General features: G+C 41.5%; 1 protein-coding gene across 10 annotated transcripts in view; it reads left to right on the top strand.

Moving 5' to 3' along the window:
* The window catches only part of Dock10 (dedicator of cytokinesis 10), a 231,562-nt gene that overhangs the window by 39,376 nt on the left and 165,328 nt on the right, over positions 1-26,858 (top strand). For 2 of the 10 annotated variants that reach the window (XM_047543077.1, XM_047543082.1), the window contains exon 1: positions 9,191-9,422. The exons of 3 other annotated variants lie outside the window; for them this stretch is intronic. In XM_047543077.1, coding sequence (XP_047399033.1) covers positions 9,261-9,422 — 162 coding nt within the window. In that variant the 5' untranslated portion in view covers positions 9,191-9,260. Of the gene's footprint in view, positions 1-9,190; positions 9,423-26,858 lie in introns of those variants that run through there. 5 more of the 10 variants (XM_047543083.1, XM_047543072.1, XM_047543073.1 and 2 more) reach the window with 3 other exon arrangements.

Genomic DNA, 26,858 nt, shown 5'->3' with positions numbered 1-26,858 from the left:
CTTATCTAACCGGTTTCACAGATCTTGCTGTCCCTAAACTAGGGTCACCAGGCATCATGTGTCAGGCTGCGAGTGCTCATTATTGTATAGAGCTGGTGACACTGTCACTCACAATGACCTTCACCTCGTTTACGGCTCCCAACACAGATGAGTCCCAGATACTGGGGGTATTGATTTCTTCTCTCTCTTTTGTTGGACTGTCATTGGTGCCTTCCTTTTGTGGGTGGGTACCTTAAGTGAACTGGGGACGAGGAGCCCCTAACACTCCCTACCACCCACCACCCTGACCTTGCCATCCATTGTCGAGTTTGCCTTTTTTTATTGATTTACTGTTTACATGACCACATTGGCTTTGAGTCTTGACCTGAAGGACTGTTATTTGCTCTCTTTGGCATTTACTTAAAATAATGGTGATATTCATAAAAAGTAGTGGCATTAGTAATAGCTAGTGAAAGAGTGAGAGCATCTACTCTTTATGCCAATGCTTTATACTAAGTGTCTTTGTTACTGCTCTGCAAAGGAGTTTATGCTACTCTCATTGGACCGCTGAGGAAAACAGACTCAGAGAATTAAAGTGATGAAACAGAGCTAGGGTTCAAACTCAGACCTCTAGTTCCAGAGCCCAGGTGCACTGCTCTGAATCACTTCCTGGGTACCAAGCTGGAATAAGGTACCCTCAGCCCCACCCCCAGAAGCAGTCCCAGCTTCTTTCCAAAGGCGTAATGGCATACCTGCCTGCAGCCGGGACTTCTCCAGTTCTCAGGGACTGCTTCCTGTTCCCCCAGACCGGGCAGGTGAGAATCACATTGCTTCTCACCAAAAGCTGCTGCACATTTAGCTGGCAAGCTCTTCAGAACCTGTGCAAGGAGATGATACAAACAATGAGGGTCTGAGCACCTCTTCCCCATCGCTCCCACCCGCTTCATGGAACGAATCATGTGCCATGTCTTTCTGGCTCTGCAGAAGTTGTTTCTGTTCTTTCCCAGACTTGGCTGTGATCAGAATAGTTGAGGTTGCAAAATGAGAGACCTGGAGATAAGTGAGGAATTGCTATGTTATTTCACATTTCTTTACCCATGGGAAAGGACGGCAGAGGGGTTATGGAACTCATGTCACATTGCCATGAGAGCTGACTTCAAAGCTCAGGGAGCCGCATCCAACACCCCCAGCCCCCCACCCCCCAGGGAGCTGGATAGGGAAGACGCAGGAAATCAGAAATACCACTTATGGAGGAAGTGGGGAGAAGCCAAGCCCTGCCTGAAAATCCTGAGTTCTCTTTTCCAGTGTGGCTACCCCACTGAGCACTTACCCTGCTTCTGGAACTGTACTGAGCCCGTTGGGTGGGCATTAGGTCTCCGCGAGCACTCATTCATTTGACAGATGTGAAAACTGAGGCTGAAACTTTTTGCCCAGAGTTACAAGGTCAATAAGGGCTCAAGAGGGATTTGACTTTGGGCATCTGCTCCCTGATTTTCTTGCCTGTGCTGCCCTATGCAAACTTCTATTACAAATAAGATTTATGATGAGCTGAGGAGAGCTCAGTCAAACAGACACCTGAGAAATGTAAGACATGATATTAATGGAACATTTAAATTATCCATGCACTCTGCAGGAAGCGCAATTAGAGAGCAATGAAGAGTAATTTTCTGATGCCTCTAAATGTACCAACAAAAGAATAATCTACCTTGGTGCTGCACCAGGGCCAGAGGTAGGAAAGCGAAGATAAAGGAGGGCTTGGTGACACGCAGCCGCACTTTTAAAACAAAAGAACAGTGAGCTCGTTTCTAATGTAATTTATGGTACAGCTCAGTAAATGTCAGCATGGGGGAAAGACACCTGTAAAGAGGAGGCCCTTGCAATTAAGTGAAAATGGATAGAGAGAAACTGAAGGAAAAGAGCTGCAGATCACAGATACGGGAAAAGAGGTCAAGGATCATCACAACCCCCAGTTCTTGAGTAGGAGTGGCTACTGGAGAGGCGAAGAGGCGAGATGCCAGGGGGTACTGGGAGTTCGTCGCTTGGCTGGGCTGTTTTCCACTTTTCAGTTAAGAAGGCCCTGAAGGACTTCCTCCCAGCCATCCCATCCAGTTTCTGTCCGAGGGGACATACCCATCCGGAAATGGACAAGGGAGAATATGCTCACTAATCCCCGCCCTGGAAAATGGCCAAATTCTGTGACCTGGTTTTACTTGACTTGGGACTAAATCCCCATTTGTCTTTAATCTCTGGGGTTTCTCCTCCTTTGGGCCACTCTTTGGGGGAACAATTGCTGTATCTCTGAGAAATTTACAGAGAAGCCCCACGTGGTTGAGAGGATGATGGTGGTGATGTTAGTGTGGACGACAGTCTGACCTTAATGACCCACCAGTCAATTCATGCATCCCACAAATCTTTAGTGAGCTCCCCATAAATCCTGTGCTATAGCTTAAGTAGGCAGATGGAGGTTTCTGACCCTCTGCCTGGGTCTCCAGGCATTTCCCCAGCACAGGAATCAGCAGGGAATGCCGCACCTGGTGCAGAAGGCAGGCTCAGCAGAGGTCCTGCAGCCGCGGAGCACCCACCAGGGCGATGGTCACTCCCAGACCCTCACATTGTCCCTGGAAGGCAAGCAGCTGGTTCCACCGAAGCAGTGACACGTCCAAGCTGTCATCATCCCACTCTCCAGGGCTTTTTTCCTGGGGGCACTTTGGCATTAACCAACATCTTATATCACACAGGATCAACAAGGAATCACCAAGGGAGCCGATCAGGTTTCTGTATTCCACACATGTGCTTCGACAGCCAATTGGAATACTTGGGTTCTTTCTGCCACTGAATGTCTTTGCACAGTAAACATTTTGCACTTTTCCAAAAACTCTCTCATTGGATTCATTCCATTTAAAGATACTTTAAATCCCCATCAAAATGCAACATTTGATCACCCCCAAGTGATCTAAGATTGCCAGCTGCCTTCAAAAATTGTCACCCAAGGAAACACCACAGATTTTCCTGTGAGGGACGGATCAGTGTTCAGTGGGTGTTTTCCAGGCTTGCCTCTGAACCTTGCTGTATACCAGAGATTTTTCTGGTATAAATCTATCACCGGAAAATAGAAGGCTTGTTTGATACAAATTTGACATGAATGTTATAAGCCCAAATTCTGGAGCCAGACTGGCTAACTTCAAATTCTGACTCTGCTACTTACTGTAGCTGTGATTCTAGGAGGAAGCCCTTCACAACTCTGTGCCTCAGTTTCTCCAGCTGTAACATGGGGTGATCATAGATAGCACTGCCTCACAGAAGGAGGTGTAAGCTAATCACCGTGTTAGTATTAACCAGAACTATGCCCAGCACTCAGAAGTACTATGCACAGGCTTGCTTTTTTAATATTCTCATCATTGTTATTATTATATGTGGAGGACCCACTACCAAGTAGGCAGGCACAAGATACCTGATGAACAAAGTTGGCACAATCTTGGGTCTTTAAAAATCAGATCAATTAGAATGTTACAGCTTGGGGGTTGGAAAGAAAACCCCTGGGGACTGAGTTGAGAACTATGCAGCAAGGCCTGTCAGAGAAGCTGCTCCAGGGCAGTGTCATGTTCAAACTAAGCCCATGGCTAAGAGTGAGGAGACCAAGCATCTGTTATTCCCATTCGCACAGGAAAGATGGCATTTGTTTATTAATTGATTGTTCTGGGCCTTTTCAGTTGTTCTCCTTCTACCAACACTCTGCAAGTATAAAGGATTTATTCCCATTTTACATTAGGTGCTGTTGAGGCTCAGAGAGGTTGAGGGCCTTGCTCAAGAACACACAGCTTACCTATGTCAGAGCCTTTACTGCAAAATGGTTGTGGTCCTAGCATACTCTAACTCAGAGGCCCATTGTGAGCTCTTCCACTGTGCTCTGCTGGCTGTTTTTTCCACTCTGTTGCCCTTAGGACAAGGAGCTAGTTGGACTTGAACCTTGTTGCTCATTAAATGTTGATGGGATATATCTGACTTTCTCTGTAAATTAGCCAAAATATAGGGAGGGGTCTCCTTAGCTGACTTGGGAACAGAGAGAGATGGCCATTTGCAGCTCCTCCCTGACTTGGTCAGACTGGCAGCTGAGGCATGAGCTCCAGGGATGACCAGCATGCCTGCTGCAGACTCAGTTTCAGGATGTGGAAGCCAGACTGGCAGGCAGGCCTGATCCAGGCCCGACCCCACTGACCAAGGTTGAAGTCATCGGGGTTTCTTGCTGCGGTGCTCCTGCACTGGTCTCTGAAGGCACTGCCCACTGTGGCTAGCAGCTGTCAGGTGCTCCAGTGTCCTGTCTGTGCCATGGAGGGGGCAGGAGGAAGTTCTCTGAGAGCTTTCACACATCCAGCACCTGCTTGGTCACGCTGGCCGCGAGGAGGTGGCGCCCTGCGCTCTCTCCCTGCTGCCCGTGGGAGCTGTACCTGACTCCTTGATTTTTGATGTTTGGTTATCGATCACTGTGATCATCTTCACTTTTCATCTTTCAGAAACACCCAGGAATTCTCATCCACTGAAGGGACCCGCAGTACTTTATTCTGCTCTGTGGTCGTTTCATTTGGTCTTGGGGAGGAGGAAGGTAAACAGATGTGCTCCATCTGCTGCCTTCAACTAGAAGCCGGGGCCTCCAGAGGCTGCATGTGGGGAGGGAAGTCCGAAGGCAGGGGAGGCAGCTTCAGGAGGAGGCACTTCCCATGAGGCTCCCAGCCTCTGTGCTTGGGAAGAGGGAGGAAAGTGGGGTGAATACACCCCAAGGCTCCTGGAAAGCTTTCTTAAGAAGTGGAGGTTCGAGGTTTGCTCACTTGAGACTCCCTGGTTGGAATACGGTTTCCCAGGCAAGGTCTTTGTATCAGTTTGTTATAATAAAACACTACATTCTGGGTGGCTTAAGCAACAGGAATTAATTTTCTCAGGATTCTGGAGGCTGGAAGTTCAAGATCAATGTGCCTTTGGGGTTGGCTACTGGTGAGGATTGTGTGCAGCTGCATTCTCCCTGTCTCCTGTGGTCTCTTCATTGTGTGCATGTGGAGACAGAGAGAGAGAGACCTGGTGCTTCCTCATCTTCTAAGAACAATAACAATAGAGGATTAGGAACAATAACAATAGAGGATATGACCTCATTTGACCTCATATTAGTGCTTTAAAGATCTCATCTCCAAATATGATCATGTTGGGGACCAGGACTTCCAGCACACACAGATCAATCCATACAATCTTCCACTCTCAAAATCTCAGCCTCTCCACAAATTTCTCTTTATAAGTAAGTTCTAACTGTGACCCTACTAAAGTCTTGAAATACTAATCAGCGACTCGCAGTGTGTGAAGCAATGAAGTACCCGATATAGGGTTATGCAAAAAGTGTTTCAGTCTGGTCTTGATGGGCTTTGCTTCTCAAAAAAGATGTTATACTTGCAGGACATGGTAATGGTGCACACTGTAATCCCAGTGACTCTGGAGGCTGAGGCAGGAGAATTGCCATTTGAGGCCAGCCTCAGCAACTTAGCAAGACCCTTGGCAACTTAGTGAGACCCTGTCTCAAAATAAAATATAAAAAAGGCCTGGGGATGTGACTCAGTGGTAAAGGACCCCTGGGTTCAAACTTCAGTACAGAAAAAAAAGTCCGTAAACTCATCTTGCTTCTTTCAAGACATACTTTCCTTATCAGCACGAGGTTTACGTGTCCTTGACACCCTATAGAATGTGACAGAGGACTTCCTGCCAGAGGTTAGTGGAGACTCAGAGGTGCCAGGTTTTTGGAGAGGGAAGAACAAGGGCTTTGCCTCCGTTTGCCCAGCCACAGTCCAATTCAAGATGTTCGGGATAGAACTAGATATATTGCAAGATAGATTCAATAGGTAGATGGAGATATACAGCTCTTACATAATTTAACAAAGCTGGGAAGGTCCAACACTTTCAATGGGCATTATTTATTGAAATTAAACACGTGTTCCTGGCCCATTGTGAAAAGACCTTTGGATGCACTGCCCCAGTGGTGGAAAGATCTGCATTTAGAGTTAAGTAATTCGTGGGCCAAAAAATAATAGGCAGCTGCTCTAAAAGCTACATTCATCAGTCAGGATTTGTTGACAAGAGATAAACAGCCTACATCTGGGTGTGTAGAGCCCAGAGACAGGAGCAAGAGCCCTCCTTCCTGGTATTCAGCACTGTTTTGGAGATTTAAAAAATTTCGGTCTTTTCATTCTTTCTCCTTTTTTCTTCCCTTTCTCCTCCCTTTATTATCTGAAATTCCACACTTTTCTCTTCCTCACCAATGTCCCTTTTTAATAGCTTCTCCCCACCCCCAGCCTTCCTTCATTCCCTGTGTACACCAAGGATCCTCTGTGTCTACACAACATGGCCATTTCTATTCCCAACATGAAAGGTTTTCACTGCATGCATGGATTTAAGAGTTCATGAGTGTTGACTGAACTTACGTATATGAAATAACACATAATAATCCGTATTTAGTAGCCCAGAATAAAATCTATTACCCAACACTTCTCTGGAAAATTTTACATTCATCCTTGTTAATCATAATATTTTCTCATCTAGAACGGGGGGTTAAAAATCTTGTCTCTAGCATTTTTCATTGAACCAGTGTCTGAGTGAATCATGAAATAAGACCCATTTAGGGAAAGGAGGCAAATGAGAGTGAAGGAGGGTTTCACAAAGTGACCGATTGGTAAGGCCAAATTAATTTGGAGGCCAAATTAATGATTCATTCATTAATAAATCTGACAAAACCAGCAGATTCCTGCCGAAGAGTTTGTGCCAAATCTTCTAAAATCTCTTATACATCAACACACACGCACTAAATATGAGGGAAAGTCTCTGGTTGGATTTCTATCTTCTCCCCACACTAGTCCTCCCCCAGCTTAATTTACCTCGTAAACCTTAGCCTTAGAACCCAGTCCCTTCCTTGGACCTTTGCAAAATGTGGGAGAACACATCCGACTCTGATTTCCTGCTTTCCACCCTTTTTGTGTCTTGTCTGTTGGGTCACGGGTGTGCATGGAATTCCAGAACACTCATCCTTGAACACTCCCTTCCCTTGATAATACAGGCTACCAGAGAGGGAGAAGGAGGGAGAAAGCGAGTATTGAGTCTCTAGGCAGCCTGTGAATAATAGGGGTGATTTCCTCAGAGAGAAAGAGGGGATCGATGAAGACAGGCCTCTAATAGCTAGAAAGCATCTCATTTGTTTCCCTAAAGACTTTGACATCTGCCAAAACATCTGACTCCAAAAGCCACCCCGGAGAGCTGGCGGGATTTAGAGAGAGGTGGTAGCTGGGAGGGAGTCATGGGCTGCAGACCATGTCTTCCCTGACAGGCCGTGGTGTGTTTCTGCCTCCCTCTCCAGTTTGCAACTGGAGTGGGTAGCCTGTCTGAGCCTTTCCTGTCACCCCTTGCTCATCCAAGCCCTGCGGTCAGGAGCAGGTGATCAGAACCAGGTGATCAGAGGGGATTGGAGAGTGATCTGTCATCAGGCATGGGAGTGGGTGGACAGGCTGGGCACTGACCTACATCCAGAGAGTCTGGAGGACGATTCTATTTGAAATGGTACCTGCATAAACATGGAATTCTGTTCTTTACTTTGTCTCTGGTGGACACACTTGCATACAGATATTCAACACACATTAGCTGGACAGGCTAAATTGTAGCCTCTCTTCAGTAAATGCTCCAGTTGTTTGGAGTAAAAATGGTTTAGATTAGCACCCGGGCACTCTGACAAAGGTCCTGAGGAAGTTAGGGACTTGCCAGCACCATTAGCATTTTTTTCTTCTTTTTCCAACAGCACTAAAATATGTTTGCTCAAACAGAAAGAGATGAAAAACTCCTGAGCATCCAGTACTTCTTAAAAGGGGAGAGGGAGAGAAACACGTTTTACTTCTTCCGCAAACACACCAATTAAAAGGATGCTGTGTTGTGACAGATTACTGAGCAATTAATGCCTAATTGATCATTCTCTGTGAAAGCAACTTTACTAGGGCTGGGTGGCCATACCTTACGGCAAAACAAACCTTGGCCAAAGTTCCTGCACCACCTCAACACCCAGGAGCACAAAACCAAAGAAAACCTGTTTTTTTTTTTTTTTTTCTTTTTTTTTAAATCTCTAAGAGTTACACGGAAAGAACCATTTCGGCAGAAAAGATTCCAGCATTGCAAATCCTACTGGGGATTTCATACTTTCCTCATTTGTAAGCAAAATCCATTTTCCTTGAGATATTTTTAGTGTGAGTATCCTCTGCTGTCCTATTCTCTTTCAGTATACCATTAGATCTTGAGGCCATTCCAGACGGGTCACGTGATTTCTGAGCATCTCTCTTTGGTTCCCTGATAAGTCACTAGTCTTGCAAAAGTCAGGGAATACTAGACTCTGAACTATCAGAGACCTCAAAGTCCTTCCCGAGGCTCGAATTCTTATTGACAGGATGTTAAAATGCTTTACAGCTGCTTTTTCTAAGGGGCTAGCTTGGCGCACACTCCGAGTGACCTCAGGAATAGAGATATTTTCAGCCCTGCACGCCGCCTATGTAAATATGAAAATGTATTAGGCTGCAGAACTGCATGGGTGGGAACAGAACAACTGTGCTATTGAAAGGAAATCACAGAGTGAGAGTGGTGTCTCCCGCGTGGGTTCAGTTAACTTGCGCGTACTCTTTATAAATCATCTTGATTCAGAGTACTCTGCATTTCAGATGAGCCGATTTCATCTCTGGAACTTATGAACTATGAAAAGTAAAACTCCAATCACTTAATGAGGTGTCCAGCAAAATTTCCTCCAGGAAGTGTTTGCATTTAAAAAAACAATCCTTTCTGTTCTTTATATGATGCTTATCTGCCTTGGGGCAGAGGGGAGGGATGTCAGCATGGAGTGGAATTTTCAGTTGTTTCATTTGAAGGGGTGATTTATTATTTGTGTGTCTGGGTGGGAAAGATACAGTCATGCAAACCCCTGAGACAGGAATCGAAGAGGATCATTGTAAGGAACAGAAAACATGCTCTCAAAATGAGTTGAGACATACACTCTGGGCGACGAGCTCTGATATTCTTGAGTGTGTTCAGTTTCCGTGGATCAGATCTTTCCCATCTCTGCATCCAAGCTATTTGGCCGTGATCAGATGATCAGAGCTGGAGGAAGTGATTGGAGGGTGAGCTGGCTGCAGCTGAAGTGGAGGCTGTTTTCAGGGACAAGGAGCCACTGTTTTTCAAACATAGCATCAACATAGAAGTTATTCTGTAGGCTCCAGGATGCAGCGATGGGCTGCACAGCCAGCATTGTTCTGCTTCAAGCTTTTCGCTCTGTGGTCCAGAGGAGCTGTCCACACATTTGTAGACGACGCCAGGAGGAAACATCCCACGAAACTGTGCCTCTGGAAAGTGACGATGAAATGAGTAGACCCAGAACCCTCATCATAATGGTATGGTATCCCCGGCAAAGCAGGCTCCCTTGATTGAACTGTTATTATGGACACATTGCAATTTAGGATTTTTTTTTTTTTTTTTTTTTTTTTTTTTTTTTTTGGTGGTGTTCAGCTTTAGACCAAGACAAGCATAGCCTAGAGTTTGCTACTTTGTCATACAGTTTGGGGAAAATTCTCCCACAAAACTATATCTCCCATTCAGAAAGCTGATTTCTTTCTCTTAAATCTGTCATAAAAAATGTGAAGTTTGTAACTCTATAAGAAATTCTTTTCTGCCTAACATTGTGTATGTTGTTAACTTTTCTGCAGGAAAAGAAAATTATGAGTTTGAGTTTGGTTTCATTAAGTGAATTGTATTTTTAGAATTTGTACTTTGAAAGAAGAGCCCAGAATAGATTTTTACTATCTCCTAACCAATCAACTTTTGTAGCTAGATGCAGGTAGTTTGATCTCTAACTTCAAGATAGCGTGGGCTTTTATTTCTGTTTCTACGATGGAAATGCCTTTCCAGAATGCTTAACTGAGGCATAAAATCAGAATGAAGTCTTGAGGGCTTTGTGGAATGCATGGTGTTTTAATTAGAAAGCTGTTTCTTGCCACTTGTCAAATTACATTTTTGCCTGTGCTTTAATTGTAGCAGACAGTGTTGCTCCTCTTTGTGCGTCTCTGGGTCAGCAGGACTGGAGTACAGGACAGAGTCCTTCCTTCCTTTAGGTGTAGGGAGAGATCTGCTTAGTCACTGAAATCTCACTAGGACACAGGTGTTGTGCTTAAGTTTCCAAAATTGGGAAAGTGTTGAAGTCCAGGTGGCTGCAGCAGTCAACTTTTCTCTCCTAGATTTCAATGTTCAGACATCAAGGATGTAGTAAATAATGAATGAAAAATACCTGTTACAGTAACAGTGTTTAAATGACACTCATTTTGCTTGGGCTATGCCACTGTTACCAAACTGTAACATTTTATATCCACTCTGTCAGCAAATCAATATTGATTTTTCAAAAGCTATGTTGCTTTTGAATTTGGGGCTATGATTATCTCTGAGCAGAAACACTAAGTAGAAATGATGCCATATTCATAACTCCTGTGAGTTTTCATAAGTTAAATTTTGAAAAGATGTAAGATAATTCCAAGGTCAAAGAGAACTTGTCTGACCAAGTATAACTTGTTAGTAATATTCACATTCTTTAGCTATGTGGACTGTTTATGTATATCATTCATTATAGCAATTATTTTTTTTTCTAATTTTACTAGTTAGGCCATGGAATTTTACAGCTAGAAGTATGCAAAAGATGTAATTCAAAATAACCAAGAATTTTTCAAATTTATCTAATAATGCCTTTTTTCAAAATAGTTTTTCAAAGATCCTTTTGATTTATACAGTTCACTGACATTAACTAGATAGATGAAGAATTTGGTATAGATAATGAACATGTACTGTATATTTCAAAAAAGGTAGAAGAGAGGATTTTTAACATCCCCACTACAAAGAGATGATTAGTGTTTGAGAGAAATATGCCTACCTTGATGTGAACATTATGCAACATGTACAAATATCGAAACCTCACAGGGGAGCACATAAATGTGTACGATTTCTATGTTAGAAAGTTTAAATTTGTTTAAAAGAATGTGCAGAAGTTCTTCTCTGAGATTTCTGAAAGAAAGCAGGCATTCAGAAAGGTCGAATACCTTATTGCTATCCCATACGCAGTGCCAGCACCTATGTCACACTTGGATCAATGATTCCAAAAGCCAGTCTACTGGCCACTCTGTTCATGTCTTAAAGGAAATGAGGTTAAAACTGATAAACTGACATTTATAAGAAAATCTTGGACACTCAAAGTAAAATGGGCTCATCAGAGTCACTGTGCACCTTGAGCATTACCTCTGGGCGGCTAATCGTCTTCTCCTTCTGACTTTCAGCTTCCAACTTTGATCCTTTTGTTCTGGATGGGTTTGGTTTTGGTTTCTCACCTTCCCATTTCTCATGAGTCACCACGTTCTGTATATTGATTTTTCTGTAAGGTCACAGACTCTGGAGCCAGGGCATCTAGTTTGGAATCCCAGCTTCGTCACACATCTCCTGTGTGACCTTGAGCCTGCTGTTTTCACACCTCTGGGCCTCTTTTCCTTACTGTACAATGGGGAGCGTAGTCCCAACAAGCCCGAGCTGTTGTGTGGGTGTAATAAATATGTGCTGAGTGCTTAGAACAGTGCTTAGCCAGGCTTGTAAGATGTCCTGTGCAGTGGCGAGCCACATCCCAACTGAAGGAGTGACATATGAGGAAAGATCAAGGAGGTGAGAGAGCAAACCATGTCACTTCCAGCAGGGAAAATGTCTTAGCAGAAGGCCAGCCCAGGTGAAAGAGCCGAAGAGGGGCAGAAGCCTGGGCTGGCTGAGCAGTGAGCAGGCCTCTGGCTAAGTGACCAAGGAGAGGTGAGGGAGGTGATGGAAGGCCCCACCAGCTGTCAAAGAGATGTGGGCTTTTCCCAAGAGTGGGAGAGGAAGCCACTGGAGGGACCAGGCACAGAAGGTAGAGCATGGAGCCAGCATGTCAGGGTTTGAGTCCTACTCTGCCACTCCTGAGCTGTGTGCTTTTGACAAATGACTTGTCCCTCTGGACCTTCATTTCTTCATTGATAAGACATAGCAAGTGACAGAACCTTCCAGGTAAAGTTATTGTAGAAATTCAGTGAGTTAATACTTGCAAAGAGCTTAGAAGAGTGGCTAGTGAATAATATGCCACATTAACTATGTGCTCAAGAGTTTGTAGGGCCTCGAGCAGCAGAGTCCCAGGAACTGTGACTATGAAAGGTCAAAAGTTGAAGCAGGAGACTATGGGTAAGGAAGCTATTGCAACGCTCCTAGCAAAAGACATTGAAGGCTCTCCTTAGGGTTGTGAGAAGTGGTTGGATTCTGGATATATTCAGTGGAAGAACCAATAGGTTTGCTTGAGAGTTGAGTATAGTGTGACAATAAGGAAGGAGTCAGGGTTGACGGTGCTGATTTGTCCTGAATGTCCAGAGGACCAATCTTTCCTTCAGGTATGGAAGAGCACAGGAAAGGGAGCTTTGGAGAGAATCTAAGTTCATTGCAAGAATGTTGAGTTTGAAATGTCTGTTAGGTCTATACATGGAGATGCCAAGGAGGAAGTTGCATATGAGTCTGGAGTTTCAAGCAACTGCGTAAGGAAGAGTAAAACCTGGCACAGTGTAAATGCCAACAAATGATTGATGAATGAATAAATGATCTCGCTCTTCTAACCTCCTGTAATAGTTAGTGCGTAAATATTTTTGACAGTGGATCGTGTGTTGTCTAACATATCTTCAGCTGTGCAACTGAACTTTTAATGTTTATGTATTTTACTATTCGTATATTTTTTATCATCTCAGAGTAGATGGAAAATAGGCTTTTTACCCCAGAGGTGGGACCCCAGAGGTGGGCAGCACAGTGCCTTTCACAGATGGATGTTGAATTGATAGACCTATTGATTATCTGGCTTTTAAAGCATGAAAAGCCCAGTTGATAAATCTACTCTTTTTTTTTAATATGCAATATTTATTTCCAGAGAGAGAGGCTTCAGAAATTAAAGCTCATAGATATAAGCCTTGGCAGAGGAGCAATAGTACATTTTAGGGACCTTGTCCTTGTGTCAAGGGGATGGAGGCATGGTCAAATCACGTTTCATACCAGGGAAGGCTCTGTAGCTACTAAAATAATAATTATGATAATAACCTGCACTGCTATAGGTTTTCAATCTGCCAATTTTGATTCCCAAAGTCTCATGTAAATTAACTCATTGCACTTATATATTTATCCATCTTTCCATTCATACCATAAAAATAGCCTCAGCTTTGGCCCAAGTTTAAGAAAATACAGTTAGGAAAGAGATCAGAAAAATACAATTTCTATATTCTAAGTCCTCGATTTAAGTTTGAAATGAGAAGGCGTTTGGGCCTGTAATTGGCAGAAGACAATCTTAGGGCGACATGTAATACCAGAACTCAGAGCCAGAGGAAGGTACCTGAGGAACAAGATCATTCTAGAAAGTCCTGAAGAAAGCTGGCACACCTCTGAGTGAGGCTGGAAGGATGTGATCTTCTGTCCTGGCGGACACTGCTCTCTTAACTCTTTCTGCAAGTAGTTAAACAGAGGGAGCTGTCAAAGTGAACACAAAGGTGTGACTTTTGGTGCCCTGCCTGAGGTTTGAGGTTTTGGCACTCAGATCCTCACTATGGAAGGCTGGACCAAGAGTCTGATTTCCATCGTCCAGGTTCTGAGTCTTTGTTCAGAGATAAGCTTTGGGCGGCCATGATTATACTTCACCTAGGCAGTCCAAAATGGAGAGACTTGTTACATATCAAAATTAACTCTGGTAGCCCTTTATAAATCCCAACATCTGAGAGCATTGCAGTGGCCTCTTAAAACACAGTCGAGATGAACTGGGAAAAATGAAGAAATCCCCCTAAAGTGTTCATTTATCTCTCAAACAAGTTTTTTTTTTTTTTTCCCTGATGAGAGAATTAACAGAAATATGTTTATGAATTCTTTTTCTTACTCCCCTTACATCACATTTTGTCTATATCACATTATTGACTAACGTATGGAGACCTACTTTCTGGTTGATGCCTGTGCTGTCTTATATCATTTATTCATCACAACTCCAGAAGTTGACTTTGTTTTTAAATCTTTCTCCTCCTCCCAAAATGAAAAGAGTACTTCTATCTTCTGGCACTTTGGAGGGGCAGCAAGAGGAGACTGGAAAGCAATTGCCAGGCAGAGTGCTTCTCTCACTGGCTGCATGAGCCATCCCCACACAACAGATTCACAAGTCTCCATTCAAAAGTGAATTTTTTTTTTTTTTTTAATCCATGAGCATTTTGAGGCTTCTCTGAGATAGTAGAAACCAGAAACTTTAATTTCAGGCATAGCAAGGATTTAGTATATAGTGCAAGCTGGACATGATTTTTGTCTTTAATTTGGGTCAGAGACAGAGGGAAATAACAATTACCTAGATTTGTGGTGAGTTCAGGAGGTGAGATCTCCATGATCGAAGATGTGTGCTTACAGGATAGACTTTTCAGAGCCAGGCAATTCGAGTTATTTCCCAAGACCTGCATGACAAGTCATCCTTTGGTGCTTTAGAAATTTCTGGGTCTAGTGCTTTAAGAAGTATGTAATGTATAGGTCAAATTCTACCTGCAGCCATACAGCCCATAAATAGGAATTTGAATATGGCATAAAACAAAATCAAAATATGAGGTATAAGGAGGAGAGGAAGGAGAAGAAGAAGGAAGAAGTTGCAGAAGAGAAAGAGCAGGGGAGAAGATACAGAGACCATCCATGTGTGGCCCACCAAGCCTAAAATATTTACAGTCTGACCACTGACAGAAACGTTTGCCAACCCTTGTCTGGTGAACAGTGTGACCTCAATCACAAAGGAATCTCCTGTTTTTAACTTTGCACTCTCCAGTGTATTTTTGTTATTGTCCCTAAATAGAGCCAAAAGAACTAGGATTTTTCTCCTGGGTGCTTGTTGTTTACATAAGACTCTGAGAATTGTTGAAGAATGAATTCTAGATTTGGAATCAGAAGACCTAGGGTCAGAGTTTCAAGTCTAGCACTTAATAAAAGTCCAGATGATCTGGATATGCTGTTTCATTTCTCCAAATTTGCTAAATGGGAATGATTATCTGCTCTATTTGAAGCACAAGAATATTTACTTTCATGGAATCACACCCCAAATGATTATTATCCAGCCATGAAGTCTTGCACAGCAGGCAGATTTACAGTTCCAGAGGTCCACAGTAGTCCACTGTGCCAAAGAGAATTCATGACCCATGGCCAACTCACTCAGCAACATACAGAGGCCTTTTGCTTAGGATTTTACTGTAGTTGTTCCACATAAATCCTAAAAGGGTGGCACAGAGAGTGTGGCTGAACAGCAGGTGCCCGGGAGGGCATCAGCAAGCTTCTACTTGAGTTACTTTTTTTTCCTTTCATTTATTTACATATATATTTTCCATTTTTCATATAATTTTACACAGAAGTGAAATTTATTGTGATATATTGATATACACATATAGTATAATTTGGTCAGTTGTACTTGACCTTCAAAAAGTCTCCACATTTGGTTCCCTTCTTGAGTGGTAGATGCAGAGATTCTTTCTTCCGGCTCAAATACTTTGAAAACGTGGGATAAGAAAGGAAGCTAAATGAAGGAAATGATTATTTATATTAAAAAAAGAACAATAATTCCACACATTTAGAACATACATTTGCTTACATATGTGTTCAGTGAATAAAATTGGGACCAGAGAGGGAAACACAATGGGAATTACTTCAAAGGAAATAAAACAACCTCTCTTCTTACCACTCCAATAAATATTTTAATCTAATGAATCTTTATCAAAGGAATTTTTAGCATGCTTTTTCCTGGTTTTGTCTTTTTGAATGGGTGTATGAGGAAGAAAAATCTCTAGGTCCTGAGTTGATGTTCTAATTTCACTTTAGTGAGAATGAATCTTGAATATACTAACATAAGTTTCCTTAGGGAAAAAAATGTCCTTGTAAGGGAGAGTGATTTAAATGGTCCACTATGGACAAGTGGAACAGGGAGCTTTAAAAGCCCAGAGAATCTTTGGCAGTTATTTTTCCATGTGAACTCATTTTCAACTGAATCCCAAAGCCACACACACACAAAAAAATACACAGGTGAATTAAATGTCTTCTCCATGGATGGAAGAATTAATTGAATGTGATTGAAAGTTTAGTAATTTAGCAACACACATATTTGAGGCAAAGCCTTACAAAACTCAAATAACTTCTGGTGTGATTTCATTCAAATAATCTTGCATATGTATAGTTCTCCGAATTACACCAAATCTGGAGATAATAAGGAACAAGGGGAAAATGCTTTATATTCGAAACCAACACAGTGCTAAGGAAAAGCAGAAAATCAGGTGTGTACGCTAGGGAATGATATACAGAAACTTAAACCAAAATCAATGCACCATATCTATGTATAGATTCAGGTATAAAATAATATGTATTGAATATAGAGAATATCATACCTTAGTGGATATAAGTGTTTTAGGGAAAGCCATCGTGTAAAGGTTAAAAAGATGCTATTGCCATGCAGAAGTATTTAGTCACTTGGCTAGAAAATGTATAAATGCTAATCACTGGTGATGAAAGGACCCTTAATTTTTAAAATATAATCAAATATAGAAAAAAGAATCTGGTTTTCTTGGTTTTTCTTAATTTCTTTTCTTTCTTGATGAGTGATTTTTAGACTTATTCTCAAACACCAGACTTTGATCTGATTAAAGATAAGGTGCATCTTTTGACAAATCAAATGTCAATGAAGCATTTCCATTATATGTCAGCAAGTTTTTTTCTGCAAAATCATTTTATATTTTCAGTTATTTTTATGGAAGTAAATTGCTTAGGGGCTAAAACACCTGGAATTCATGCTGTAGTTTGGCCTATGGGTTGAAGGGTTGGTTCTCAGCTTGTGGCACTATTGACAGGTGGTAGAAGCTAGTAAAAGAAAGTGAGGTCATTTAGGTGTGCTCTTGGAGAAAATATTGGAATACTGACCCCTTCCTGTCCCCTTGTTTGCTTCCTGTCTACTGTGAGGGCAGCAGCTTGCTTTACTGTGTACTCTTACCATGATGTACCACGTCACCAGAGGCCCAACAGCCGTGAGACAACCAGCCATGGACTGAATCCTCCTAAACTTGTGACTTGACATTAACTTTTTCTCCTTCTACATTGATTATCTCAGCTATTTTGTCACAGTGATAGAAAGCTGAGTTTATTTCTCAAAGTCTACTTTATTCTTCTGCAATTTGTTTTATTTTTTTAAAGATCACCTACAACAAATTCAATATGCATCTGGTGAGTTTGACACATTGTCTAAACATCAGAAATTCAGTAGACAGCTGAGAGAGAACTGCATCTTGCATTGAGCAGGCACAGCTGGCAATAGGCAGGAGATGGCTTGCTTCAAGAAATGTTCATTCTGATAGATGAGATAGCACTCAAACAAATGTGAAATTGTAATCATGACAAGGACTTTGGTAGTGAGAATGATGTTGTGTCTGATGGCTGCTCCTTTGAGCATCAACCTCATCAAAACAGTCAGAGAAGTCATCCCCTAAGGAAGTGACAATGGAACTGAGACCTGGAAAATAAATAGATGCTGAGAAGAAAAAGAAGAAAACTGTGCACTAAGAAACCACATGAGAAAATGCCTTTTGCCTTTCCTGGTTTTCACGGTGTTGCCAAGGGTCAAGGACTGGAGTGCCTGAGTTGAATCCCTTGCCAAAGCGCCTGCTGTCTGATTGGTCTCTGGGTCACTTAATTAAATTCTCTGCCCTGGATTCCCTGTCCCTGTCTATAAAATGGGAATAAGGAGGGTACCTGTCTATATTGGGTTCCTCTCTCTGCTGTGATAATTTACTAAAAAGTCATTTTAAACAGCACGTGTGTTATCTTGCAGTTAAAACACACCCATTCACTATCTGGCATTTCTGGAGCAGAAATCTGAAACAAATCTCCTTGTGCTAAAACTGGCAGAGCCGCCTTTCTTCTTGGGGGCTCTAGGGAAGAACCTCTTCCCTTGTATTTTCCATCTTCTAGAGGCTGACTTTGTGGCCCTATTGCAACTTAAAGCCAGCAGCGTGGTCTCCTGACTCTCCTTCCTGCCTCCCTCTGTCTCTCATCAGGATCCTTGTGATCACACTGGGCCCAGCTGGGTAATCCAGACCCTCTCCCATGTCCAGCTAAGGAGACTTCCTTCCTCCCACAGCCTCAATTCCTCCTTGCCACATAAATGGCGTTTTCACAGCTTCTGGGCATCAGGATGCCCTCATCCTTAGGGGATTGCTCTCTGCTTACCATGCTGTCTCGCAGGGTTATTTTAGAGATCCAGTGGGTGAACACCAGTAAGACCTGAAATGACGTCTGGCCCTTAGTAAGAACTCACTCAGCTTTAGCTGCTTTGACTGTATGAAACCAGGAAAAGTTCACAAATTTAATGCATTATTTTAGGAAAATAATTGAACTGCTGAAAGGAAACTTAATTTGTGCTTCAGAGAATATGAAAGCAATGGAAATTCAAGGTTAGCTTATTTATCAGAGTACTGTGAGATGTAATGAATAGATTATTCACACAGTTTTTTTAGAGACACACAAGGTAGTTTCTCTTCTGTGTTATCTGCCAATGGTCAGTGTTCTCAAATCTAACTTGTTAACTTCTAATTGTTTTCCTTTTATTAAGGGAATATTGCATTCTTCCTGTTTTCAAATTATGCGAAATTCAGAAATGATAAGGAACAATGAAAGAATACAAAAAACCATAAAAGAAATATTTAACGTTTAAAACCACTGCAATAATGAAGAAAGGTAGAAAATCATAAGAATTTTAAATTCCATATGTACAATTGAAATTACTAATGCAGAGCTAGAGAACAGACTGTATCTCATTTGAAATTTTTAAGTTATTTCACTGTCATCTAATGTGAGTAGTTTTTCTGATTACCAGCTTATAACAATTAAGAAACAAAATTACAGAATCTCCATTGCCCTACAAATAAGCATTCAATAAAAGATTCAATGGATGGATGAAAGTATACCTTGTCTTATGGGTCACAAAGGTATAAAATGGGAAGGAACCTGTGAGATGGAAAGAATCATCAGCATACCGACCATGGTCCCTGAGTATGATCAGTGACTTCCTTTACCTTCTTTCACTTTAGGAGAATCAATTGAGGGTCCATGGATTAGCTTAAAATTCACCTTGTGGGATGGAGAAAGTGAAGGTGGAGAGGCCTCAGGCCCATAGCTCTGTAGTGAGCATTCCCAGAGATTCACAGCCTCTTCTTTTTTTTTGTTGCCACACCCACCACTGGAGGAAATTGATATTTTTATTCCCCAGAACATGGAGGAAGAAATTGAAGCATATAGATGGATCTGACCAACTGAAATGTAAGTCAGCCACATAAACTTTCTAGGAGCCGTAGTTTAAAACGTGAAAATAATACAGATGAAATTAATTTTAATGGTATATTTTACTTAGCCCCATGTGTTTAAAATATTATTCTTTGGGCATGTGAATAATATAAAAATTATGAAGATATTTCACATTCTTTTCCTCATACCAAGTTTTTAAAACACAATGTATATTTAGACTTGTAAATTTCAATTTGGATGCTAAATATCTGTTGCGAATTTTTGCTTTATTTTTAGATTTCATAAAATTTACTACTGAAAGAGTAAATTCACAGGCCTGCGTTTTTTTTTTTCCAAAACTAGTTAAGTATTTTCTAATAAGTGAATGAAATAGCAGTTCTTAATATTAAATCAAAATTAGTAAAGCATGAAATAAGTTAGTGTTGATTTCTTCATTGCACCCAACGCATTTCAGCACTCACTGCTGAGTTTCAAGCTAACGTGGCTGAGCCACTCAGAGCAGGTAGAGCGGTCACTGGCCTGTCCAGATACACTCACCCAGTAAGGACTCCAGTCACCATCTGAACCCAGAGCCATTGCTGCTGACCACTCTGCCACACTGTCTCTCCACACCATGCAGTGGTGTGTCCTGTGCCATGAGCGTACCCTCTATTGCCCTCCTGTGGGGGTGTTTTTCTTTGATTGAAACAAAACTAGACACAACAAGAAAAAATGGGTCATTTAACTTCTTTAAATTATGTAGAGAGATAGTTAAGACATCCATTAAGGGGAAGGTGTCTTTTTTTTTTTCTCCCTAGAAAATTCTTCCCAAGGGATACATGGTATCTTTATCAAGTTGGGAAATGAGCCAAAATAAAATACAGTAAGAGAAAGGAAGGAAAGCAAAGAGGGGGGAAAAGGGTTACTCAGACTAGAGACAGAGGCAGGAACTCCCTCTGTGTAGCCCTTGGCCAACAGGTATCTACAGCCTTCTTGCAGCCCATCCACGCCCACCTCCTCCAGGCACGCGCCTCCCCCTTACTACAGGGCCACCAGGCCCACCCCACCTGGCTTCTCTCCTGCAGCTCTGACATTGCCACGTCCACTTCTGTACTCTGCCCCCCTCTTTTTCCTTCCTCAGGGCTGACCCCACCCACCTTTCCCACTGCACCTGCCTGGGGTGTCTAGGATTTCTTACAGTGACATTCTTCTGCTCAGTGTCCATTATTGCAAGGTATTTGATGTTTTCCTTAAAAAATAAGACCTTTCAATACAGACTATATAGAATAACAAAATGTTAGAAATGTGAGATTATAGACTCTCATTACCTCCTTGGAAGGTGAAGGCCAGGGCCAAAGAAATCCATGTGTCTGTAGCCTTCATAACATTTGATGTCAGAACAAGAATATTTGCTCTTCCCTTCTCTTCATTCCAGAGATAATGGACTGTGGTTCCATAGCCTGAAACTACCTAGATACTAGCAGCAAAATGCAGTAGCAATAATAATTTCAACAGCATAACCAATCCTATCCGATTTCTGACTATTTTGAGGGATAAATTCATTGGGGAATAAAAGCTAATTCTATCGTTCCATAAATAAGGGACTCTTGCTCCTAACAAATCCCTTGAGTTTTCTTTAAGGATTAAATACAAAGATAATGAGTTCAAGTTAATCTACAGAGTGTACCAATGAGAAAAGCAGATGCATCAGAGATACAGAAAGCAACTGTGGAGATCCCATGGGTCTCAGATGACAAAGAGAAAAAAAAGAGAGAGAGAAATCACTTTGTAATCTCTTCGTAGTAAATGGCTTGCATAATTCTGTTTGGGGAGCAGACTTGTATCTTTATTTTCTTACAAAGCTCTGAGTTCCATAGTGCTTCAACAGAGACAGAGTGGTATAATGACATGGCCTGGCTTTTGCCATTTGAGAAATATGGGACTTTGGAATAATTCCCTGAATTCTCCGAACCCCACTCTCCTGATAGTGATTCCTCACGGTACTGTCGGTGATGTGTATGGACAGCGAGGAAAAGCACTTCCCACGACGCCTACATCACTGAGGGACTGTGCTTTCTTTTCAACTGTAAAATGAGAAATGCCTGCTGTCCTCCTGTATGATAGAACTTATTGACTACCGTACATAGACACGTACTCTTTATTTTTTCAGTTTAGTTCTAAGGAGACATTTTGGTATGCACACTATTCTCCACTGACAAGGAAACTAGAACATTTAGTAAGATACTCATCAGGCAAATGAGTTATTCCAAAAGGGGACTCAGGACCAGCGATATTTCCCAGATGAAGGTTATTAGAAGAAATCAGTGGACCAAAAAGCAGAGTTGGAGCTCAGGGGCAAGGAGAGATGCAGATAAGGAGACAGACTCGCTGAGCATAGAGAGTACAACCAAAGTACCTGTGGTTACCAAAGGGCATGGTCCAAGGCTGGCTTTAAACCCAGACCCCTTTCGTACCACCCTTAAGCAGTGTGGCACTTCAGTCTGCATCAGTCATCAGCACCGGTTACTGTCTCCTAGAAGATGTCTGTTCTCTCAGGGTGGTTGCTCTATCTTGTCCCATTGGGTTCACACTGTTGAACAAAGAATCATGATGGGCTTTGAGTTAAAGATTGCATGCATCCACTTCTTTCTTTTGTCTCTGAAACCTGAGTGAAGCATGGCAGGTCTGTAATTTACAGCCAGAGTGGTGTCACATCTTCAGGGGCTGATGTGATGGGCACTGGAGACTGTCATCCTGCCCTACAGATAGGAACCAGTGGGCACCTTGGAATGCAAATTTACAAAGAAGTGAGAGATAAATGTTTGATAACACATATGCACCATGATAACAGAAAGAAACTATGAACAAAATACAGCTTATTACAAGACAGTAAGAACCTTTGGAATCACCCAGAGTCACCTTCTGATACTTTCTAACCCATCCTTAGGGAAAAGGTATTTTGCTATTACTGGGTTTAAGGTCATTAAAGATCATCAGGACATCAGATGACTTCCTTAAAGATGGAAACTGAATGAAGAAACACAGTTATAAGGTGATGTTATCAAAGAGTAAGTTCAAAAGTCTGAGAGTAAATCTGTCACTACCATTGAGAAGACTGCTACTGCTTCACACAATTCAATTTTCTGAAACTGCCTGCAAAAGCAGAGAGCCCAGTGGCAAAAAGTCCACCAGGAAGTAAAGAAATCACAACTGAACAGCTTTGCCTGGGGTCCACTAAGGACGCTGTGCTCCTCTCCAGCCCTGATCGCTTGGGTTTGGGAAGCCCCACTTGGAGTTTGCATTCGGCCTCTGTTTGAGGATTTTGTGGGTAGTTGTAGATGTGTGTGCATGTGTGTGCATGTGTGTGTATGTCTGCTGTAACTCTTGCAATTAGCTACATGTTCGAACCTTGCGTTGCCTTTAATCGCTCAGTCTAACCTATCTGCATAGGCACCAGGCTTGTTCTGTGCGCATGCTCTGTAACTATGAAGTCGGATGAAGATTTGATGACATCCCATCATTAGCCTGGTAACCATATCTTTCAGTGGAGCCCCAAGTATATGGAAAAGATGTGGACTGAACCTGTTGTTTTAGGTCTTTGAGACGGTAAAGCCAGTGAAAACAAAAGTCTTGGTTCATAATGCTTAAATCTTAATGCTGAAATCGTAGCATTTAAACTCTCAACTTTTATCAGTAAATAGGGAATTAGTAAGGTTTTATAGAGAATGCCAGATATCCAGTAGCAAATGGATTAAAAGAAGCAATGGCAGAGACCACATAAGTGAAAGGTTAGGAACAGCAGCTGGGGAGGTTGCAGGAGGTGAGAACTGTTGGGAAGAGATGAGGCCCAGCTTCATACAGTCTTCCTAGCAGAGAGAGGCTCCTTAGCCCAGCACCTGCCCTGCCTTGGAGTGTTCTATGCTGAGATTTGTATCCCTTGTGGTTTTAGAAATCAAATCTTAAACAATTCTTACTTCCTAGAGGCCATGTTCTGATGCTCTTTTTAGAATAGCACATGGGAATTATTTTTGTCAGAAAAATATTAAACATATTTTCTATGCTTCATGCCATTTTATGTGCATAATCGCATCCTCATTTAACATTGTTTAATGTTCCCACTAGATTTGAGTTTCTCAATTAAAAATTCATCTAGTGATTTCCATTTAGATGTGTTCCCCTAAATATTTATTAATGACAGCAGTTGCTAAATTTTAGAAACCAACAAAAAAGGCTCTCAAGTTTCTTTGGTTTTTAAAATATTTTTAAATTATAAAAGGAGATATTATGTGAAAAATGAAAATACCACATGTCAATGTAAAGTAAAAACATTTTCGTTATTTTCCTCCAACCTTTTCCATGTAGTCCTACCCTCCTCTCAGATCCATACAAATAACCATTATCGGCACCTACATGTATAGTTTTTCTTTTTTTTTTTTTTAACAAAAGGAACTTACATGACCCTCAGCATACAGCCCACCAAGAGAAGGCCTTTTTAATCCCACATTAAATATGATCATGGTGCAGTGATCTGGACACAGAGCCACTTTGAGGTTTAACTTCTGACTGTAATTTGGGAAGGAGGCCTGTTATAATCACTGATATGCTTTCTGTCATAGTCTCCAAGTAGAGTGGCAACTTCAAATATCCAATTGTAAAATAATACTTGTGGAATGTCCTATCCAATGCCAACATGAAATGAAGTTTTTACTTACCAGGAGATCAGAAACCATACAAAGAAACACTTCTTAACCCTGAATAAGATTAGTGGATAAGCTGAACTTTCTGGTGTTCTGAGCCCAGTGGACTCTTGGTTGTTTTAGCACCAACAATATTTTAGAACTAAGGAGTTTTCAAAGACTTATGCAGTTCCTGCCTCCTTTGTCACAAATATGGTTGACTGGGAGCCTTTATATTTTTTACCTGAAAATCTGCTTCGGGATGAGCTACTTCACTTTATAACCATGGGCTACCTGCACAGAAGGACTACCCGTGTTTGTTCACAGCCTCAATAAAATATAATTGGCCATAAACCCAGTTAGTGGTAAAATCTAGTTCCAAAGAAAATTTGCTGTGTGGCCCATTATACTCTATGTCACACTTAGCATTTTTCTCCATCTTTAAAAGGTGAGTTATTCTTCTCTGGCTCAGGAATGCTGAGTGATAAATACTCAGACGTAGACTGTGTGATCAGCTTTATGATGCACCTATCAGAAGCAGTAGTCTAACCGACTTCCAGACAGAGGAAGTAAAAACTGAAGATTTCAAAAAGTACTGCAAAATCTCTCTTTTGTTGCCCTGAGAATTGCATTCAAGGAGTTTATAATTACATTAAAGTAGAAATTCAGACTTGTATAAATCTTAACTGTTTCTGAAATATTTAGTGGTATTTATTTTATAGATTTAAAACAGCATGTGTTACCAAATAAGTCTCTTTCTATGGTAAGAAAAGAATATTAGGGCCATGTCCGGGGGCAGGGGCATCATCTGTCTGTACTACTCTAGTTGCTCACATAATTATTAAGCACCTGGAAGATGCAGACCCTCTCAGAAATGACCTTTAAGACAATTTGAAGGAAAAGAGAACTGAGAGTGGATGATGCTTAGGCCAAGCACTTGAAAATCTTTGCCAAATATCTGAAGGAGTCAGAGAGTCTGTTGTTATTTCTAAGGGGCAATGTTAATCAATTAGTTCAATTCTGCCATAGATAGTAAGTAATTATTTTCACTGGAAGCCACCATGGTATGATTAATAATACATTCCAGTTTCCAAAAGTAGCATTTCACTTGGCACCTAAACATGGCTCTTTGAAAAGGTCTTTTTGTATATAAGACACATGGTTAAAGTAAAATTTACTTCCCTAAAAGTAATCTTGTGAGACAAAAACTACAGAATTTTATATGATGCTTTCTGGTTCTTACAATAGAAATGAATACAATTCAAGTTTCTGTTTTAAGCATGTTCGAATAAATCTCAAAAACAGTGTATTAGGCTTTAGATTTAATGTAAATGTGTTCTATAAAAGTTTTAGAGAAGTCAGTTAAGTCCTTAGTAATTATAGAGCATCTGCTATATTCAAGTTCAGAAATTAAGTTCTCTGAAGAAAGATAATTAAGCGCCTAGCTGTGTATCTAAGAAAATATCAGAGCAAAGGGGTATTTGTCCTGTAGTAAGTGAATAAAATCTAAAGAGAAATCTGGTAATTTCCACAAGAGAAGCATAAAGAAAGTACCAGGAAGTTTTAATGGAGGACAAAGAAGACAAGAACCCATCCCTCTAAGAAGGGTTAGGTTATGAATTACATGCAGAGTCAGACAGAGATGAGGACAGTAAAGTCTGTTGCAGACAGTCTTGGGTGTAACCATCAACCTCACTATGGAAGGGTGCAGAAGAGGGCCTGTCATCAGGCATTCAGTCAGCTGGCATTGTGTCCTATAAGACAGGCTCTACTCTCTATGACAGAACATGAAATTGTCCACTTTCAGGATTATCACCCAGCCTTCTTGAAATTTGCACCTGTTTCTGAAGTTAAAGCTCTTGCCATTGAATAAGCCATTTATTCCATATACTTACAAGATTGAATGATTATGTTTTAGGGAGAAAGTGTATTATCAGATGAGAAAAGTAATTGTTTTCTAAAATCAATCTTAATAAAGACTAATATTTTGCAGACAATTCAAAAATTGCTTCAGTAAGAGTCCTTGCCCCCTGCTGTAAGTTTCTCTTTCATCTGATGCAGTGATGTTGGCCTGGACCTCCACGGAGACGCGTTCTGGCCGTGGACATTCACTCTGGAAGCCTCACAGGCAGCAGTCGCCCTGTGTCTCCACCCTTAGCCATTGTGGATCCTTTTCTCCTAGTCCTGTGTCCTTGGAATGTGAGCGCTTATCCTTGCATTTCTGGAAGTACAGTGGCAAAGACAGAAAGGGGGAGGGAGTCCTGGGTTTTGGAGGGCATGTTGCCAAAAGGGAAAATTTAAACTTTAACTTACTGACCATATTCATGGCGAGTAATAACCTTCTCTTAGAAACACTTAAAGACCGTGACTCAGGCCTATGGAAAAGTCATGATTTTGTTCCTGGCCCCGCGGTTCTTGTACCTTTAAAAAGCCCTCAATAAAAAGTCATTGAATAGGCCATTATTCCGTACACTTAAAAACTTGAATGATTAGGTGTGGGGGAAGTGTGCGTTATCCGATGCAGGATATAATTGCTTTCTAAAATCAATGGATGACTTCAGCTGTCGTAATGTGGAAACCCTATGTGGACTTAGTGGCATAGCAGAGAAAATGGCAATGCTGATTTGGTGGGAAGCTTTCTGGGTAAATCCTTTAATAAATAATCACCTCTGACATTAATAGAAGAAATGCCAGTACTATTGTGTCATTGCTAGACTCTGTGAGGTAGGGCAGAATCCTCTCCTGACCATCTTTCGAAATATAAGTAGTGTGAGTCTGGTGGTATCAGTTGCAAAGAGGTTT

The sequence above is a fragment of the Sciurus carolinensis genome, chromosome 3 (genome assembly GCF_902686445.1).
Source record: "Sciurus carolinensis chromosome 3, mSciCar1.2, whole genome shotgun sequence".
In the NCBI taxonomy this organism is placed as follows: Eukaryota; Metazoa; Chordata; class Mammalia; order Rodentia; family Sciuridae; genus Sciurus; species Sciurus carolinensis.
This window is presented reverse-complemented; position numbering and strand designations above follow the sequence as displayed.